The sequence below is a fragment of the Pseudonaja textilis genome, chromosome 2 (genome assembly GCF_049901715.1).
Source record: "Pseudonaja textilis isolate UNSWEBS1 chromosome 2, rPseTex1.2, whole genome shotgun sequence".
Taxonomy (NCBI): Eukaryota; Metazoa; Chordata; class Lepidosauria; order Squamata; family Elapidae; genus Pseudonaja; species Pseudonaja textilis.
Genome location: NC_141991.1, coordinates 197,783,343 through 197,803,695, shown reverse-complemented (window position 1 = coordinate 197,803,695; position 20,353 = coordinate 197,783,343). Strand labels below are relative to the sequence as shown.

The window sequence follows — 20,353 nt, the reverse complement described above, 5'->3', positions numbered from 1 at the left end:
GTGACTGTTCAAAATTACAACAACACTGAAAAAACTGACTTATGACCATTTTTCACACTGGTGACATTTATAGCAGCCCCATGATCATGTGATCAATATTTGAATGCTTGGCAATCGGTTCATACTTATGACCATTGCTGTGTCCCAAGATCATGTGATCATCTTTTGCAATCTTTGGCCAGGCAAAATCAATGGGGAAGCCAGATTTACTTAACAACCATGTTACTAACTTGTTAACTGCAGTGATTTACTTAACGACTGTGGCAAGAAAGGTCATAAAATGGGGCAAAACTCATTTAACAAATGTCTCACTTAATAACAGAAATGTTGGACTCAATTGTGGTAAGTCGAGGACTCCTATACACTTGGAATATATATATATATATGTTTTCTGAGGTTCTCGCGGGTATTAGTATGTGGATCTTTGGTTATTCGGGTTTTCTCCCGCGTAAGATTGGAAGTATCTAGACAACGTTTCGATGAAGTCTCATTCATCATCTTCAGGCTTGTGTCTTCGATAAATATTTCAAGAAATTGTGGAATAGAATCATTAAAGAAAGGATGCAAAAAGAGAGACAGAATGAAATGTGAATGGCAACAACCCCTCCGAGCTATACATGAAGCAAACTGACACCCACCATGAAGATGCAGCACGACCACGAACTCGAAGCCAAACAGCAGAATCACAGCTCACCAGCTCAAATCCCCCAGCAACTAAGACTAACCTGAGCACAACCAAGCCCCCACCTGAACAGAACACCCCTCCAGCCAATCAGAACACAGCCAATCCCCCAACCAATGAGAACACAGCCAAGCCCCCACCCAATCAAGTCACACCCCCACTAGCAGTTAAAAAGAAGAAGCAGCTGCAAAGGAAGAAGCAGTTAAAAGGAAGAAGCTCACATTACTCCGAGAAGCACAAAGCCGAAGACACAAGCCTGAAGATGATGAATGAGACTTCATCGAAACATTGCCTAGATACTTCCAATTTTACGCAGAAGAAAACCCAAATAACCAAAGATAGATAGATAGATAGATAGATAGATAGATAGATAGATAGATAGATAGATAGATATGGCATTCAGCTTTGTTCGGGTATTTTCCCACGTCATTGTAGTTGTGCTTTTAAAATTGTAGCAACGTTTCAGCAGAATCTCATCTGCAAAGCTGAATGCCATACATGTAAGTACCTGCGAAAACTTAAGAAAACATATATATATGTGTGTGTGTGTGTGTGTGTGTGTGTGTGTGTGTGTGTGTGTATATCCCATATCCATTTAAACAAGTTAAATGTTTAAAAAGAAATTCATGATATATTGTTTCCGAGGTCAAGCTTGTGCTCTTGACAGAATCATATATTTTAACCATAACAATCTAGTTTCACAACAGAGCTTTTATCAGAGCTCAGGTATTGAAAGAAATCTAATCTAATCACATGACTACTTTCCTAATTTGTCTGCAACATTTTATACTTTATATAAATACTTAGAATAGTGTTTAGCCTATTCAAAGAGCAAGTTTGGTATAGTGGTGAAGGTGCTGGCCTAAAAAGTAGGGCACTGGAAGATGCCTTAGGCATGATAATTGGAGTGGTGACTTGGTCATTCAGTTTCAGCTCAACCCTCCACACAAGGCATTGTTCTATTTACCTTTGTTTTATTAGACTCCCTTTGTTTCATTCATTAGATGTTTTAGTCATTACCTTGCACTTGTTCTTTAAAAGAATTAACAATAGTACAGTCATATTTGTCAGCTTCCAAATATGGCTTCTGGGTGAACACTGACTCAATTTTTGTTTTGATTGACAGGTTCCTTTAGTATTTGATTCAGATCAACAGTGTTCAGTTCCAATTGGACAGCTGTGGGTTGAACTGCTTCGTTTTTATGCCTTGGAGTTTAATCTGTCTGACTTGGTGATAAGCATACGGCTCAAAGAAAAAGTAGCTCGTGAATCCAAGGACTGGCCTAAAAAAAGAATTGCTGTGGAAGGTATATTATATAGATTGGCTTGCCAGTGCTTAGTTATGTTCAGTATAGGAGAAACTTATATCACTATATATTATGATTTAAAAGATAAAATCCAGTACTAACTCTGGTCAGCAGAGATGATTTTTACTGATGAAACAGGAAGGTGCAGTTTCCTAACATTCTCAAAATATATTGTGCAGAATCTCAACTAGAGCATATTTTGAAGGCAGACTTCTTTTTTGACTTAACGGGGCTCAGTAAAATAAAATGTGAAAATTCAGAACTTGTGATCTATTGAACAATGGTTAAATTGGTTCTCACGCTCATTGTATTCATGTTGCAAGTCTTAAATGTTCATTTCTTAATCATGTGGATTGGGTAATACACAGGTTGACCTTGAGGTACAACTGCTCATCACAGTCATAACTTGTGGCAGTTTGTAAAACGGGCAGTCATGTTACCTATCTGATTTTATTAACTTTTTTGCAGCGGTTGTTAAGTAAACTATCGTGGTCATTAAGCTTATCCACAGTCATTACATAATATCATGGTTGTTAAGTGAACCAATGGTTAGCCATGGACATGGTTTTGCTAAAAACTGGAAGTAAGTGCCTGTTTTTAGCAACTGTCATAAAACACAGTCAACTGTAAGACAGTACAAATAGATGTAAATGTGGCCCAGTTATGTAGGCCTGAAGTGTAGTCATGTGACTGGAGGAAACCTGTGATTTCTGGTCATTGAATCTAGCTCATAAGTACCCCCAAATAGGTCCATTAGAACTTTGAAAGGTCACTAAGCAACCAATAATAAAATGAGTTCTACTTATATTTCTATAGGTTTCTCAGCCTAATGATTGATTGAAAGGCTTGAGGTAAATTAGTGCCTATTCTTGTTTGGTTAATACATTTAAAGAATGAAAACATGAGCATAATATTTAATCCTCCGTAATACTTTTTACCTTTTTTCTCTCCTCAGATCCTTATTCCGTAAAGAGGAATGTGGCAAGAACTCTTAATAGTCAGTTAGTATATGAGTATATACTTCATTGTTTACGGTCAACTTACAAGTATTTTGCCTTGCCTCATAAACAGAATGCAAAAAACAACCAAATAAAATCTGTAGAGGGCTCAATACCTCTAGAACCTGAGAAGAATGCCTTTAAGCAAACAGTCCCTGATATTAAAAATGTCCATAATGAAATGGAGAATACTGTAATAGACAGCTGTATAACTTCTACCAAGAAAAGTTCATATTTTCCTGAAGAACATATGTGTGAGCCTTCTCAGGTATTTATTGATGAAAACTTTGTGGAAGAACAGTTGGCAGATGGTGAACATTTAGGAATGTCTTATGAGGACTCAGATTGCATAATTGAAGAATTCATTTCGGGTGACAATGAGGAATTTAAACCAAGCTGTGAAGAGACTGAGAGTGGAAATGAAGAGGAGGAAGAGAAAGAGGGGCACGAGCAGGAACATTTGGATAGTAACCAAGACAGTGAAAGTGGAGATCTTGCTATTCCAATTAGTGAGCATGATGTTGAAACAGACAGCATTTCTGATTTGGAAAATTTTCAAAATGTAATAACTGCCCTTGAGGAGTTTGGTTTAGAAGACAGTGGTATTCCAAATGATAAACTTGACATTAATGAAGAGAGCACAGAAGGTACTGATGAACTGGATGATTCCCTGTTCAAACTGGAACCGCCAACTCAGGAACAAGTATCTGAAATGGATAACTCGGAAGAAGATGAGGAGGAAGAAACAGAGGAAGAAGACGAAGAGCATAGTATTAAAAACCAAGGGCAACATGAGAACATAATCAATACCGAAGATGAGCTGGACAATACATACACTGGATCTGGTGTTGAAGAACCTCTTTCCGAAGAGGAATTGCTTATTGCTCATGGGGACATTGCGCTAAAGAAGAGAGTAGATGAAGTTTCAAGTGTAGATTTGAACAAAGAAGATGATCCTGAAAAAGAAGTCCTTACTGAAAGCACCAAGCCAGTAGACCAGAGTAATAAACTTGAATTCTTCTATGAATTTAATAAAACTGCTTTCACAAAAGGCAAGGTAATAGCACCTACATATCAAAGTATTACTAATCATAAAATGCTTTAATTCCAGGACAGACTTATCTGTAGAAGTAGGACTTAACATCCACACTGATAAAATTTGACCTACAAATTCTACATATAAGAATCTGGATTCAAATGTTTTTTAAAGCGATTTCCATCCATGATTGTACCCAACTGAATCCTGAAATATTAATTCCTGCCAGTTTGTATTCACAGACAAATTATCTGTGAGCTTCTGTCTCCTGTTAAAGTAAATAGAAGATCATAGCAAACTTCTAGTTTAAGTATTTATAATGTGAAGTTAAATTTCATCTTTGATTAGAGTAGTGTGGTGTGATGCATATCCTATTCATAATATACTCCATCACTGATTTCCTAAGTAGCTGAGAAACATCGTTCATGTGGGAATTAAGAACATTCTTGTCCTAATTGCAATATATTATAGCGCATTTTGGCTGTTTCAGAATATGAAGCAAAAGTATTAGACCAAATTGAGATATGAAGATATTAAATATTTGCTCTGAAAGGTTAGAAGATTGAAAAATATTTGGATGATGGGAAAATGATATCCTCAGATCTACTAAAGTCACTGGGAGTACATTGGATTTCACCCATCATCAATATATATCCAAGCCTGAACAATGGTTGCTCTTTAATTTTGGGAGCTAGGTGGTCTAATAAAGTTGAGAGAAGAGACATTTTCAGATAAATATTTTCTTTTGATCTAGACTCCTACAGTTGTATGCAGTTTATGTAAGCGAGAAGGTCATCTAAAGAGGGACTGTCCAGAAGACTTTAAAAAAATTGAACTGGATCCTTTGCCACCATTAACATCCAAGTTTTCTAGTATTCTGGATCAAGTGTGCATTCAATGTTACAGTAAGTTGGAAGAACTGTATTTTAATAATTTGTTAATAGTTAGCAGAAAAAGTATTAATAGTTTCCTGCAACTATATTCTACTTGTAATATAGGGGTTTATTATCAGAAGAGAAAGATGTTGACCCATTTTTTGTTACCAGTTATGTGATCCTCCATTTTTTAATTTAAATTTTCCTACCAAACTTTGCCCTACTATAACCGGTTGTACCTGGATCTGTGTTGCTACTCCTATCTGGTCTCATAATGGCTATAACTGATTTACTGTTAACATTTTTTATTTGTAATACTAAAACTAAAACTCAAGCAAAAGAAAAACAGCTTGTTTTGTGTGTCTCTTACTTTCTGCCACAGTTCCATTTGTAAATGAATGTAAATTGGATTCTGTTTTCAACAGAAGATTTTGCTCCAAACGTTATAGAAGACCAGGCTCGGGAATATATAAGACAAAATCTTGAAGGTTTCATCCGACAAGAATTTCCAGGTGCCTCCTGTAGTTAATTTTTTTTTTATTTTAAATTCAGAGATTTAAAGTGATTTTTATTATTTTCATCAAAATCTTGTTCAAACAAAATGCCTTATTGATAGAAAAATATTGTATGCTGAACCCAATTTTCTTATATTTTTAAGTAATCTGATGTTAAAGCATGTATTGCTAACTATGCTAAAAGTTTGTGTGAATTAGTCATAGATATATATCCTTCTTTATAGGCACAAAATTAAACTTGTTTGGATCTTCAAAGAATGGATTTGGCTTCAAGCAAAGCGATCTTGATATTTGTATGACAATTGATGGTCTGGAAACTGCTGAGGTACCTGGTCGATATAGACAATTTGATGAACATAAATATGTGTTGTATGTGTCTTTTTTGTTTTGTAAACTGCTAAGGTTCTAGATGTGTGTGCACAGATGTGTTTGGTTACCCATCATTATAGTTTTGGTATACAGACTGGACACCAAACTACAAACTACTAAAATAGTCTCAGCAGGGTTCTATTCTGTTATTCGAAATCCATAGTGAGGTACTGTAAGAAAATAAAAGCTAATAAACCAGACTCCACTCATATCAATTCAGAAAAACTGGGTTTTCATTCAGAGTAGGCATAACACTGCTGTAGCTACTGTTATATCAATCTAAAATCAGTAAACTGCTTAAGAAATGTTAGGAAAATACCATTATTCAAACCATATTGATTGTTCGTTATTGTTTTGATGGCTTGTATTGTCCTTGGTAGTTATGAGATATGAGTGGAAGATAAGTCTCATTGCAGTAATTTGCACTCAGAAATAAATGTATAAATTAAGCTGAATTTGGAAAACAGCACCTGCCGTTTGAAAGAGAAAAATAATCTATATTCAACTGTTTAAACTGTATAATGTTTTGAAACCCTCACCAAATAATACACAATACAGGCACTATTTCTACTTTTACATCTCTCGCAACTGAAAAAAAAGAACTGCATGCTTGCATTCTTTTTTCCTTTCCTTACTAAGTTTAACAAGTCCTTGGCAATTTAAATATTTGCAACATTTGGGTCATGACTGCAAGATGCTTCCATTTTCTGATGCGAATATTTCTGTGAGTTAGCATACGCTTGCAGTTTCAAAATCAAAAATGGATTAGACATAGTATAGAAGCCAGTACCTAGTATTACAAAGACATGCTTCAAAATAGCATCAAGTACTTAAATTAAACCTGTGTATGCTGCAAAGAGGCTGGAGACCTATTAAATGGATAAGGGTTTTTTAATATAAATACTGTCACTATACTAACATTTTTCCTATCATAGGGACTTGATTGTATAAGAATTATTAAAGAACTTGCAAGAGTGTTGAAGAAACATTCAGGTAAATATCCGAGTCTTCAAAATTAAAAAGCTGTGTTGCCTTATGAAATGTTGAATCAGGTCCTCATATTTGATGTAGTGTTACTTTGTTTACATAACTATTTGGCTTAATTGTCTTTGGAGATTCTCAGTCATCCAGGTCATGATTGTCCCAAAGGTGTTTTTTCAAGAGGCAACTGGACTTTTTGAAAACATTTTGCTTCTCATCCAAGAAGCTTCTTCAGCTCAAAGCTGAAAAACCAGAAGGTACAGTTGCCTCTTGAAAAAGCATCTTTGGGGTTTGGCTTAATTATTTTTTAAATAGCAAAAATGTTGGCCAACAGCAGTATCCCAAACTGTTCACTTTTTCATTATTCAGAAATCAAAATGCATTCAACTGGTTTCTGATGCAGTTATGTATATAATATTTATATAATATTTTGACAATCTCAACTGGAAAAAAAGTAACACTTTATGGGTTGCATATTGTTCTTATTTTTCAAAAGCCAGTATTGAGAGAGTATATTATATGTGTCTTTCATGAATGCCTGTAATCTTTATTCAGATAATTTGCTAAAGTTTAAACCAAGTTTTGCCAATGTTGTTACAGCTAATATATTGATTGTTTGATTATTTATTTATTTAATTTATATTGCAGCCTATTCGCCCATAGTGACTCAAGGCGGCTTACACAATGTAAAACCATATTTAAAACAAAAAATAAAAATAAAAAACAATAAAAACTAACAAAAAGAATCAAATAAATTATAAAGTACAATAGAACAAAATTCGGGAAAACAAAAACTAACTCCTATCTCCGCGTCCCAACGACAGCAGATTACACTAGCCATTTGATGGGCTCCATCCCTCTCTGGGTTCCCCAGGCCCGCTGGCAAAATCAGGTCTTCAGTGCCTTTTGGAAGAGTGATAGAGTGCTAGAGTGGGGGCCATTCTAATCTCTGGGGGATGATATTCCAGAGAGAGGGAGCCATCATGGAGAAAACCCTTCTTCTGGTCCCTCAGGGGTGGGACCCACAACATTCCCTGCCTTCCTGCTCTAATGGGTCGGGTAGATGTGACTGGCAAGAGATGTTTCCTCAGATAACCTGGACCCAAGCCATGAAGGGCTTTGAAGGTGATAACCAGCAGCTTGAATTGCACCCAGGAGCAAATCGGCAACCAATGCAGCTCCTGCAGGAGAGGTGACATGTACACACTGGGGTCTGCCCAAAACCATGCGGGCCGCTGCATTTTGCATCGACTGGAGCTTCTGGATCCTCTTCAAAGGCAGCCCCATATAGAGCATGTTGCAATAATCAAGACAGGAAGTGACCAGGGCACGAGGGGCTATGAATAGGAACCGCTGATCCAGGAATGGGCATGTGGTGCATAACCCGCAATTGCGCAAAGGCCCTCCTGGTCCTCCTGGCCACAACTGCCACCTGCTCTTCAAACAGGAGTCGTGAATCTAGGAAAACCCCTAGATTACACACAGGGTCTGTTTGGGGTAGTGCCACCCCATCCAAGACTAAAGGTAATTCTCCCTTAGCCAACAAACCCCAAACCCAGGACCACTTGGTCTTGCAAGGGTTTAGTTTCAACCCGTTGCTCACCATCCAGACCCTAACAGCCTCCAGGCACTGCGAGAGGGAGGATACAGCAACATTTAACTCACCCTGGGCCGAGACATACAGCTGAGTATCATCAGCATATTGGTGATACCTCAGTCCATGGTGATGGATGATCTCACCCAGTGGCTTCATATAAATGTTGAACAGGAGTGGAGAGAGTACTGAGCCCCGCGGAACCACATAAAGCAGTGGGTGAGGGTTGGATCTTTCCCCTCCTATCAACATAGACTGAGAGCGGCTGCAGAGGAAGGAAGTGAACCAAGACAGCACAAGGTCTCCCATCCCCCGAAGCCGCCCCAGGAGAATCCCATCGAGAGGTCAAGTAGAGCAAGGATAGATGCACTACCCCCATCCCGCTCCCACCAGAGATCATCCAAAAGCGCAACCAATGCTGTTTCTGTCCCAAATCCAGGCCTGAATCCAGACTGGTAGGGGTCGAGATAATCCATTTCATCCAGAAACCTCTGGAGCTGTTGCGCGACCACCTGCTCAACAACCTTCCCCCAAAAGGGAAGATTGGAGACAGGTCAGAAATTATCCAACCGGGTGGAGTCCAGTGATGGTTTCTTGGGGGCGGACCATAGCCTCCTTAAAGTGCTATTTCATAGTAGAATTTTTATTAGCTTTCCAGTAAAACTTGATTCACTAAAACATCTTGCCCTATATACTTTTTTTTATATCAACATCTTTTATAGTTCTGTCTTTTGTCTGATTTCTGGTTCCCATTCTGTTTACATATGCTGACACAATCTTTTCCTATAACTGAGTGTACTGAATGCATTTTTTGTTATTATGAAATACAGAAAAGCCTGAAATAACTCTGCCGTTGCTTAGTGATTTTTGTAGTGAAGCATCTTGATAATTTTCCAAAAGACTTTTGACTAAAATAAGGACTGTGGAATTAACTGAGACTTGCCCTGAAATAAGTATGTATGTTTTTGTTGCTTAAGCTTCATGTTTTATTTAGTCTACTGGATTGTAAGTCTAATATTGTCACTAAGTTCATTTGAAGTAAGTATTTTTGTATTTGCATAGGTTTAAGAAATATCTTACCCATAACAACTGCTAAAGTGCCGATTGTCAAGTTTTTTCATATCCGAAGTGGCCTTGAAGTAGACATCAGTCTGTATAACACATTGGTAAGAGCATTTAACTGTTTGAAATGTGAATATTTATTCAAATATTTGGAAGTATTTGGAAATATTTCATTAGGAAGTTTTTATAAATAGGAATGGCTCCAGGGAGAAATAATTTTTCAATTTATATTTGAATCATCATCATATGGACCAAAAACAAAATAGCAAGCAATGATATGGGCAGTTGACTAAAATTGAGAAGTCAGAAGATAAATACATCAACCCTGTCTTTACAATATTTTGTTTCAAAATAGTCTGTGAAAATAGCTTAATATATCAGTCCCAAAAAAGCATATGATTTCCTGAAATGACTAATTTTAATGATATATTTTAAAAATGAAGCTTTTCTTACTTGAAAAGAGAAACGAAATTCTACCATGTATTAGTCTAAAACTTGATAAACTTCTGAACAGCTTTCCATGCCTGAATTTCTCATTTTACCTTTCCAAATCTTTCTGTAAAAGAAAATGAGACTTTTACTTTGTCTTTTTGTTTTTTACAGGCTTTGCATAACACAAGGCTCTTGTCTTGTTATGCCACAATTGATCCCAGAGTAAAATATCTTTGCTACACAATGAAAGTATTTACAAAGGTAAGGCAATGTCCAGGTCTTATGGGGGAAACTTCAAGAGCAACCAAGTCTTAAAGCTAATTTTTCTCTCTCATTCCAGATGTGCGACATTGGTGATGCATCCAGAGGCAGCTTATCTTCCTATGCATATACTCTAATGGTGCTCTATTTTCTTCAGCAGAGAAGTCCACCTGTTATTCCAGTTCTTCAAGAGGTATAGTACATAATTGTTGTTTGTACATGTCTACTTAAAATAATTCAAAGGCTACCAATTTAATGCTAACCTAATATTTAATACTTCTTTGTTTAGATCTGTACAGAGCCAAAGAAACCTGAAATTCTAGTTGATGGCTGGAATGTTTATTTCTTTGACAGAATAAATGAACTGGTGAGAATCTGACTGATTCAGGGGGAAATGTTGTATGTATTCTTAAATTTTACATTCCTAACATTTGCTGAGTAAAACAAGGACAATCTCTGCCTATATTATTAAACCCAGGAATCAGCTTCTGTATGGCGAAAGGGAATTAGTTAATAAACATATTATTTCAGATTATCAGATTTTATATTCAGTGAAGTCAGACATGTTTCTTATGCTTTTATAGGACTTTAACTTTTATCCTAGAATAATCAAAAAAACAGAAGAATATGTTTCGTTTGCACACAGGTTAAAATGTTCGTCTGTGCATAATAATTAAATTACATTTCCATTTTAAAATTTTACCCCCTAAAAAAATGATCAAAAAAGGTTTCTCCCCGCCCTCTCTTTTCAGTCAGATGTTTGGTCAGATTTTGGTAAAAATAAAGAATCCATTGGTGAATTATGGCTAGGACTTCTACGTTTTTATACTGAGGAATTTGATTTTAAAGAGCATGTTATCTGCATCCGAAGAAAAAATTTGCTTACAACGTTCAAGAAACAGTGGACTTCGAAATACATAGTCATTGAAGGTATCTACTTTATGAACATTTTATTGACATTTTAACATATATTTTTTTTATTGCAAGGGCTTTATTGGGTGACTAGCTGCTAAGTGCATAACAGTGTCTGGCACTGGAATGAATTATACTACTATTATTCATTGAAGAAAGATAGCAAACGTAACATTCTTCTGCATGATGCCTCTCTTGATGTCCTTTCACTATGGCCACGGCTGACAGTCTACACAGGAGCTACTGGTCCACTGCCATTTCTCTGTATGTTACATTAAACAAAGAGCACAGAAAAGAAATGGTCTCTAACGAAATAAGATGGGAATACAGCACACACCAGAATTGTTTTGTAATATAGAATGGTTTTGTAGAGTACTTTCTGTAGATTCTGAACTAACCTTATGGTCTCTCTTATTCTTTCTGTGTCTCATAATGTACTTCGTGTTGTGCAGAACGCTCGAAATCATTTAGTTCTTTTGAATGTTACAGATGAAATCACGGGGATATGATATTGACCCTGGCATCCTTTTTTGTAGCTTTATCTGCATAGCATTCTTCTTTCCATCCAACCTTATTCTGTGTTTCTGAGGGCAGATCCTAAAGGACATTTCACTGCTTTCTCCTCCTTGCACTGGAATTTTCCCTTTACTCCGTGACTGTATTGAATTCTAGTTCTAATGAAGTTTGTATTGGTAAAAAGATTGACTGAATGTTATGATCCTCAACACTTCACTCGAGTTTTTTCGTTTATATAATCTAGAACTTAACTATCACTCTTCTTTTTTAGGACTGAGTGCATCTGCCACACTATGCCATACTGTGGCCTGTGAACAATTGCTTATAACTCATAGGAACCAGATCATTATAGCTTGTTAAATAAATTAGTATTTAATACAGTATGTGAACTCTACCTATGTGTCAAAGAGATATAAACTTGTTTTGAAATAGCCATTCTGTTGATAAGGCTTGTTTAATGTTTTTCTATGGATTTTGCTAATGTCTAATACTTGCTTTGCAGATCCTTTTGATCTGAATCATAATCTTGGAGCTGGATTATCAAGAAAAAGTAAGATCCTTTGTCAGTTATCTTTTGTATACTTGCATCTAAATAAATATTGGTTATTTTTAATTACACCATTAATTATCTTTGTTTCCATTATTTTAGTGACAAATTTTATAATGAAGGCTTTTATAAATGGCAGGAGGGTATTTGGCACTCCAATAAGAGGATTTCCAAAAGAATATCCTTCAAAAATGGTGAGTGTTAGAAAATTCATGACCCAGTTGCCTTTCAAGTATTTCATTAATGATGCTTTTTCTTAGTCAGTTTGTATATTTTTATTGATGGGAGAAAATAAATACATATTTTAAATTAATAGATGGTTACTTAAAAGTATGACCATTATGATATAGTTTATAAATGAAATTACTGAAGAAATCTATGATGGTATTTTTGATAATGGAACTGCAATCTATATACAAGATATTTTAGGTACTCTAGAAACTAACATATCTTTACAAAGTTATTGAAAGCTCTTACTCATCAAAGCATATGTTCAAATGTTTCCATGTCATAAATAGTGGATCTGTAACTAAATATTGCAGTTTTGTTTCATTTAATACAATTTGCCCTTCAACATTTAATCAGACTTTCAAATTAACTTGAATCTATATTCACTTTAATTAACTATTTCAAATTAACTTGAACCTATATATGAATTGGATTCAAAGTTGTAATTTTGTAGGTTTTTACATGTTTTCTAGAGTTCTTACTGAAATAAACAATCTTACTTAAATACTAGGACAATCAGACTTAGGAAGTAGCTTTTACTTATTGTGCTTTAGGGACAATCTTCAGATCTTAAAAGTTTACTATGCTTAATGCTTTGCTAGGAATATTTTTTTGATCCAGAAGTGCTTACAGAAGGAGAATTGGCCCCAAATGACAGATGTTGCAGAATTTGTGGTAAAATTGGACATTTCATGAAAGACTGCCCGATGAGGAGAAAGTAAGTTTGTTTTTGCTCAAGTGCAGAAATGATCTAAGTATTAGAAATTTAAAAATATTTCCTCTTTATTTTAGTGCTGCATACAGAAGATAGGTGGTTTAAAACACGTATAGTATTCTGAAACTATGAATCCTCATAATTTGAAATTATTAGTCTGTTACTGAAAATATGGCATTAGATTGACCTAATGAAGTATTGTATGTTGTATACAGTTGTTTTCATCAATGCCTTTAGTTTTGATTGAGAATCTTCCAAGTAAATTTGTTTTGACATTTGAAAATACAAGCAGTACAGAAATAATATACAGTATTAAAAACTTTAAAAATGCGAAATGCAATTGCAAAAGACTAGTAAATGTATTTTACTGTTAGCTCCAAGATGTGCAGTAGGAGAAAGGAATCCAGCACATTTTAAAGTGATTTTGCTATAGTACAATTCTCAGGCTTAAATTGCATAAAAGAAAAAAATATTTCAATTAATACTGTTATAGACTCCGCAGACGGCATGATAGTGAAGATCCTAAAAACCAAAGATACACAGAAAATAAAGAAAAAAGAAGTAAAGATGAACAAGAGACCCCAATTAAAACTTCAGAAAGAGAAGTGTTGTTAAAGGATGGGAAGCTGCAAATATGTGCGCCTAAGAAAAATAAATCAGGAAGAGGAGGAATGGAAACTGGAAAAGAGAAATCTCCCAAGCCAATGGGAGAGAAATGGAAGCGGCAAGAAGACAGAGATTTAAGAGAAAAACGTTGTTTTATTTGTGGAAGGGAAGGACACATGAAAAAAGAATGTCCACAGCACAAAGGAGCTGCAGGTATGAACTCTAGCTCCAGTCCAATGCTGCTAATGGATGTTTTACTCTACATTCATCAGGTTTAAACTGATGGCCTCAGCGTTGATCTTAGTTTTCTAAAGCTATGATTTAGATCTACAGCAGTGCAGATATTAACAATCAGCATGAGAGTTTGGGATTGAGAGCTACAGTCACTGAAAATTGCTTCCTAGCCTGTCAGCTGGAAGAAATGCCTAGTCAGCAAATTAAGTATGCTTTGCTGTACAAAAGTTAGTGTAAGGAATGGAAATGATGAAATTTGTTTCCATTTATGAAATAAGAGCTCTGGATATAATCCTTGATGCTTGTTTGGGGTAGACATAAGATACATTTCAGTAAATTGTGCAGACAGAGAGTTTATTTCAGGGGTATTGTGTCTATGCAAATGTTCACTTGTGTAGTGAAATGGAGGATATTAAATCAAGATTTTTCCTTCCCTGGTAACTTTAAATTTTTCACTTTGCTAGTTGAGACTTTTACCCTCACCCCAAAAAAGTGCTTAATCTCTGGATTGAGGAAAGAGGGAGTAGTGAAAGGGAGGGAAATTTTCATTAGAAAAATTGCAACTCTGCCCTCCCCACTTTACTTCGAATTGTAACCTTAGCAATTTCTTCAGATGAACCAAACAAAAACCAGTAAACCTCTTTTGAGAGATAGCCTTCCAAAAGTTTCTCTTTATTTGTTTATTTTTGCCTTAACATGTTGCATGAATGCAATTATGAGTTATAAGCATCTCATTAAAGACAAGGCAGTGCATAAATTCAGACAATTATGATGTATTTAACAAACCATGGTTTAACAATGAATCAGGTCTTGAGAGCTAGCTGATTTTTGACTGAGGTCAAAAGTATTTGGAAAGTTGATGCAGACATGTAAACTTTTTCACAAACTATAATTTTAACTTTCTAAGGTGTTCTGATGTTAGAAAATCCATGTGGGACCCCTATATCCAGTGCTGTTAAACACTCTGGTCAATTAAATCAGGTAAATCATGTATTGTGTTTTTTTTAAATAAGATTAGCTTTTATCTTAATACATGATAAAATTCATAGTACATCATTTCAAATAGATACCTGTTAAGATATTGCAGGGTTATATTTCTGTTATCACATTATTTATTAGCTATCTCCAACTGTTCATTCATGCTTTTTCTTATCTATTTTTTAAGGGACTATCTCCACAGGAAGAAAAAAAGAAACAGAAAGGGAAACTACTTTTGAGTCCCCAGTCAGGTTGTAAATTAAGCTTTTTTTAATGCAAACCTTACTGTTTAAGAAATGATATAGATAGATAGATAGATAGATAGATAGATAGATAGATAGATAGATAGATAGATAGATAGATAGATAGACAGATAGAGAGAAAATGATATATAGATATATATTGAAATAGATAAAAAATATCACTACTTTTTTTTTCTCACAATGATTTATATAAGCACCTTGCCTTTCTGAATGGCTAAAAATTTAGGATTGGTGTTTTCAATAGCATCCCTCTACCCAATTCTTCGTGTCAGATGGAGGGTGGGGGTGTTGTTCCAGGTCTCAGGAGGTTTGGAGACCAATATGGGGGCTGCAGCATGGGGAAAGAACAAGAGCATCTATTTCTGTCCTTTCTCCTACATGAATAGTGTTTAGGATCTAACCCAATAGCCCGAGCAAAATTGTGCATCATGTAGTCAGTATACAGATATTGTCATTGATATTTTCTTATAGCAATGAAAAGAGGCAGTGCTTTTCAAGATACAATTGTCATTTGCTGATCTGCATTTAAAGCAATACATTTTCTTTTGCCTTATCTTTTCTATTTTTTCTTTTATGTATACTGGGAGTATTTACACCAAGACAAATTCCTTGTGTGTCCAATCACTCTTGGCCAATAAAGAATTCTACTTCTTAATGCAGAGATACACTATGTATGTATGGGATTGAAACTCCAATCAGTTCCAGTCTAGGGGTGAGGGGTGATAAGAATTGCAGCCTACCATCTCAGTCACATTGCCTACACTACATTTTAGTATGTAGGTGCTTCCCAATTATACATCCTTGAGCTTGGCTCTCCAAATCAAACTGTTGAGATTTTTTTTCCTTCAGAGTCTGGATGGGAAGAACAGGTTTGAAGTTTGAGATTACAAAAGAGCTATTGTGAATAGTGTAGAATGGATTTAGTGATTTGAAAAAGGGTATTTATGTAAGCTTTACCAATGTGCCATTTCTCCTCATGAAGAACTGTCTTACCCTTGGAGAAAAAGTTTTTTTTAAAAAATGCTTTTGATAACTTTCTTGATGTTGTCTTCATTTCAGTCTTTTTGTCTCCATATATAGGCAGCCTTTCCAGTAAATATATGACTCAGGGAAAAGCTTCACAGAAGAGACCCCAACAAGATTCTTAAGAAACTGAAGCAATCTTTCAGTTGCAATACAGACCATCAATTTCCTTCAGAAAAGTTTATTTTCTTTTATAGGCTTTGGGTTCACAAAACAGCAGCAAAAACTGTCTTTGACATAAATCTAGAGAAAACACCTTTTATTTTAATTAAATTGCTAAAGTTACAAAGGCAATGAATTTTAATGTTTGTTCATACCATGAATCCTTGCTCTGAATAGGCTTGAGCATTTTAATAGAAAATCATGTTTGTATTTACTAGGTAAAACATGTAGATCAGGGAAATCCTTCACCCAAATCACTTCTAAGACTTTCTACATTCAGTGTGAATGTTTGAGTGCACTTAAATGATGTGCAAGCCAAATATAATGTCACCTTCAAAATATTATTTTTGAAGGGTAAAAAGGGTATTTATTAATGTTGAACATTGATTCCTTGTGTAAAAGTGTTTGGAATATTTCTGGACTGCTACTGCCATATTTGCAAATATTTTAAACTGTGGACAACTAAAACATGGACATTAAGTAAACTTTTATGTAAAAATCTTTGTTGAAAGCAGTGCCAATTTTTCCCTTCTATTTTATTATGATTGCTATGCTGCTGTCCTTTCTGTACAGAGAGTGAGAGGCAAGTTAGTTATGTTTGCTGCTGCTATGATTATTTCCCATTGTCCACAACTTGAAAAAATTCCTCTGAGGAAAAAAAAGGGAGTTAAAACAAAGGAACGTATTTCTGCTTTATTGAAAACTAAACATGAGTGTGCTGGGCAAGGATTTACTTTTATATCATCATCACCATTATCATCATCATCAAAGTTTTATGTCAGACTTTTTTGCAGATGATGCGGTACAGCCTTTCCAGGAGAAAATATACAGCAAAAACATAAGAAACTGTTATTTATGACCTTGGAAATAAAACAGTCAAAAGAATACTTTAAATTTCTACATTTTTTGTGTTGCGTGATTGGGTAACTACTGTTCAGAATTTTACTGTTATATGTGCATAAAAACCTTTCATCCCTTTTTCATTCATAATTTCACTTAAGGCATCTAACAAGTGAATTTTTTAAAAAAATATTGACAAACATATTTTAAAACATACAACATAAAATAATATATTAAAGTTGGCATACAGCTTTGTTGAAAACCTCTGTTCTAATAAGAAATCTCGAAAGAAAAGCAGCTTGTTTTTTTTTTTTAAAAATCCATGTAAGTACACTTTACATAGATAAATTGCTTTAATTTTGCATACCAAAATTTAAAATAAGTATAATTGGGTGCATGTTGAAGATTAAAATGCACATGAAAGCAAACAGGATATAAACATCAATTATTTTTATTAATTTTCAAAATGATGAAATAATGTCAATAAAATGCCATTTTCTTAAGGACTTTTACTAAAACAAAATACCATTGGATAAGCTGAAGGCTGAGTTGGATTTCGCTTACCAGGGAAGATGAAGACATCCCAGGATATTTAAAAGGTTTTATTTTAAAACTATAGCAAATAAAAAGTATCATCAGGGACCTAATTACAATGATTGCATGATCAAAAACAAGAGACTGGAAAGTACATGCTGTTTTGATATTATCTTAAAAGTAACTTATCCCAGATCCAACAGCGATACTACAAAGAAGTCTACAGATAGAAGAAACACTTAAAACCTCTAGCATTGCACAGTGAGATAATCCATCACCAAATGCAATGCAACAGATTAAAGAATGCCTCATGAATTTTCAGGATTTGGATCAGTTGACAATTAACTGAAGAGGAAGAAATGTTTATCAAGTCCAAAGCTCTAACAAAATTTGGATGCAAGTACATGTTATCTCTCAAATAAGATAACATATTACTCCAGTTGGTTAAAGACAACACCCCAAAAGACTGAAACATGAGGAAACTAAACTATTTTTTGGAGTGAGATCAGGGATAAGGAAGCAGTGTTTGAAATAAACCAATATGCCTGAAAATATAGAATGCAAGTTATATGCTGGAAACTATCTTGAATAAAAATGCTTTCCATTATAAAGGTGCAGATGTGAGCTTCTAGAGGAAACCTGGCATCTGCCTTCTAACCTAGCACCTCTTCCCAAGTTACAAAGTGGAACTTTCCTACTATTTAATTGGTTACAAACCAGCTAGTATTCTGAAGATTCCAGGTAGAAGGAGTCAGCCAGTCAGCCAGCTATTCCCTATTTGACGCAAGTTTCCTGAAATCTTGGATCACCCTCCTGGAATCAGAAATGACCCATCCAGCACAATTAATTGGCTTTCCAATCTGTGCCTTTCAGTAGGACTTTGATAGTACATTTGTATACAGTGACTCAATTGTCCCTTTGGAATACAAACCCCTTCATGGCCTGCAAACTATACTTGGGAAGTTTCCCCTTAGAAAGTTACAGAATTTTGTAACTGGTAATTATTCCTCTCAGGATAGTAAGAAACAGCAATTAAGATCAAAGGAACAAAAACAAGGGAATTTTTTGGGAGTCATTTATTAAAAATAAATGTATGTTCATGAAAGGTGTGAGCCCAAGAGAAATACAGAGGTATAATTTCCTTTAATTATGTTTGACTTGTGGTCCCGGGGATGGGAAGTGTTTTCAGACTGCAAGCAATTTTATTCTTTTTCACCAGATGGGATTGTTTTGAATGCCAAGAAAAAAAAAAGCAGAGGAAAAATATGTCTAGAGAAGGATGGAAAGAGCTGTCTGCCTTACATGTAAATTCTCCATACAGGTAGTTCTCGAATTATGACTATAGTTGAAACCAAAATTTATGTTGTGAGAGACATTTGTTAAGTGAGTTTTGCCCCATTTTACAACCTTTCTCGTCACAGTTAAATGAATCACTGCAGTTGATAAGTTAGTCACATGGTTGTTAAGTGAATCTGGTGTCCCCACTGACTTTGCTTGCCAGGTCACAAAAAGCTGCTCATGTGACCTCGGGACACTGCAATCGGCATAAATATGAACCAGTTGTCAAGCACCTGAATTTTGATCACATTGATCATGGGGATGCTGCAAAGGTCATAACTGAAAAATGGTCATAAATCACATTTTTCAGTGCCTTTGAACGGCTTGTAACTCTGAACGGTCACTAAACAAACTATTTCAAGTCGAGGACTACCTGTCTTATGTTTCTCACTGGGAAAAAGGGTTCATAAAACCCACCTTCGGGTGACATTTTCTGGATTTTATTTCCAGCTGAAAAGTGAGGCCTCTACAAGATTAAACTGAATAAATATAAGTTGATTTCAAACTGTTTTACTTTTTGCAGTTACAATGCTTTTGTTAAACTGCTGAGGCAATTTTTCATGAATACGATTCCCAGATTATGGCCAGGAGCCTCGCTGTTTGCTTGGAGTGTGGGAATCGTAATCCTTCCGGAGCTCATTCCCCTGAGGACCGACTGCCGAACCTAGTCTGCCAATTTGAAAGACATTTGTTCCCAGGGAAGTCCCAAGCGATCAGGATGATATCCTTACATCAAGACGAAGTTCAGTTCGAAAGAAACATGAGAACTTGACTAAAACAGGTGAGAAACAAATTATTCTCTTTTCATTTTTTATTTATTTAGCTCTCCTATTCCCTTAAGGTAAAGGTTCACTCTATGTACATCTGACATGCCACCGGGAGATGCTCAGTCATCCAGATCATGGTTGTCCAAAAGATGCTTTTTTTCAAGAGGCAACTGGACTTTCTGGTTTTTTTCTTTGAAGATAGATCAACAGAGTTGGAAGGGACCTTGTAGGTCATCTAGTCCAAACCCCCCCCCTCCCGCTCAAGCAGGAGACCCTACACCATTTCTGACAAATGACAATCCAATCTCTTCTTCAAAGCCTTCAAACGACGTTTCGCTTCTTAGCCAAGAATCTTCAGCGCTTCTTCAGCCCCCTCAGTTTTCCGGCGTTCTTCCGAACCCACCCACGACAAAGAAACCCCGCATGGTTGGCTCGACTCTTGTGATTGGGTGGCCTGTAGAAAAGGGAGGAGAGACCCAATCACCTCTGCCACTGACCTGCCCACCCAGACTACTGAGCGGCGCGCGATCCATCCAATAGCGGCCAAAGCCCTCGAAACAAGGACCGCCTCCTTCCCT

General features: G+C 35.7%; 1 protein-coding gene across 2 annotated transcripts in view; it reads left to right on the top strand.

The window, feature by feature from the left end:
- Positions 1-17,181, top strand: part of TUT7 (terminal uridylyl transferase 7) — a 37,288-nt gene extending 20,107 nt beyond the window's left edge. The window contains exons 12-29 of one of the 2 annotated variants that reach the window (XM_026703876.2): positions 1,809-1,989; positions 2,945-4,044; positions 4,778-4,928; positions 5,324-5,410; positions 5,638-5,738; positions 6,718-6,775; positions 9,420-9,523; positions 10,023-10,112; positions 10,192-10,305; positions 10,402-10,479; positions 10,865-11,042; positions 12,043-12,090; positions 12,190-12,281; positions 12,918-13,033; positions 13,524-13,849; positions 14,778-14,851; positions 15,036-15,099; positions 16,192-17,181. In XM_026703876.2, coding sequence (XP_026559661.2) covers positions 1,809-1,989; positions 2,945-4,044; positions 4,778-4,928; positions 5,324-5,410; positions 5,638-5,738; positions 6,718-6,775; positions 9,420-9,523; positions 10,023-10,112; positions 10,192-10,305; positions 10,402-10,479; positions 10,865-11,042; positions 12,043-12,090; positions 12,190-12,281; positions 12,918-13,033; positions 13,524-13,849; positions 14,778-14,851; positions 15,036-15,099; positions 16,192-16,259 — 3,030 coding nt within the window. In that variant the 3' untranslated portion in view covers positions 16,260-17,181. The remainder of the gene's footprint in view (positions 1-1,808; positions 1,990-2,944; positions 4,045-4,777; positions 4,929-5,323; positions 5,411-5,637; positions 5,739-6,717; positions 6,776-9,419; positions 9,524-10,022; positions 10,113-10,191; positions 10,306-10,401; positions 10,480-10,864; positions 11,043-12,042; positions 12,091-12,189; positions 12,282-12,917; positions 13,034-13,523; positions 13,850-14,777; positions 14,852-15,035; positions 15,100-16,191) is intronic. The other variant, XM_087926801.1, reaches the window with a different exon arrangement.
- Positions 17,182-20,353: the final 3,172 nt, after the last annotated feature.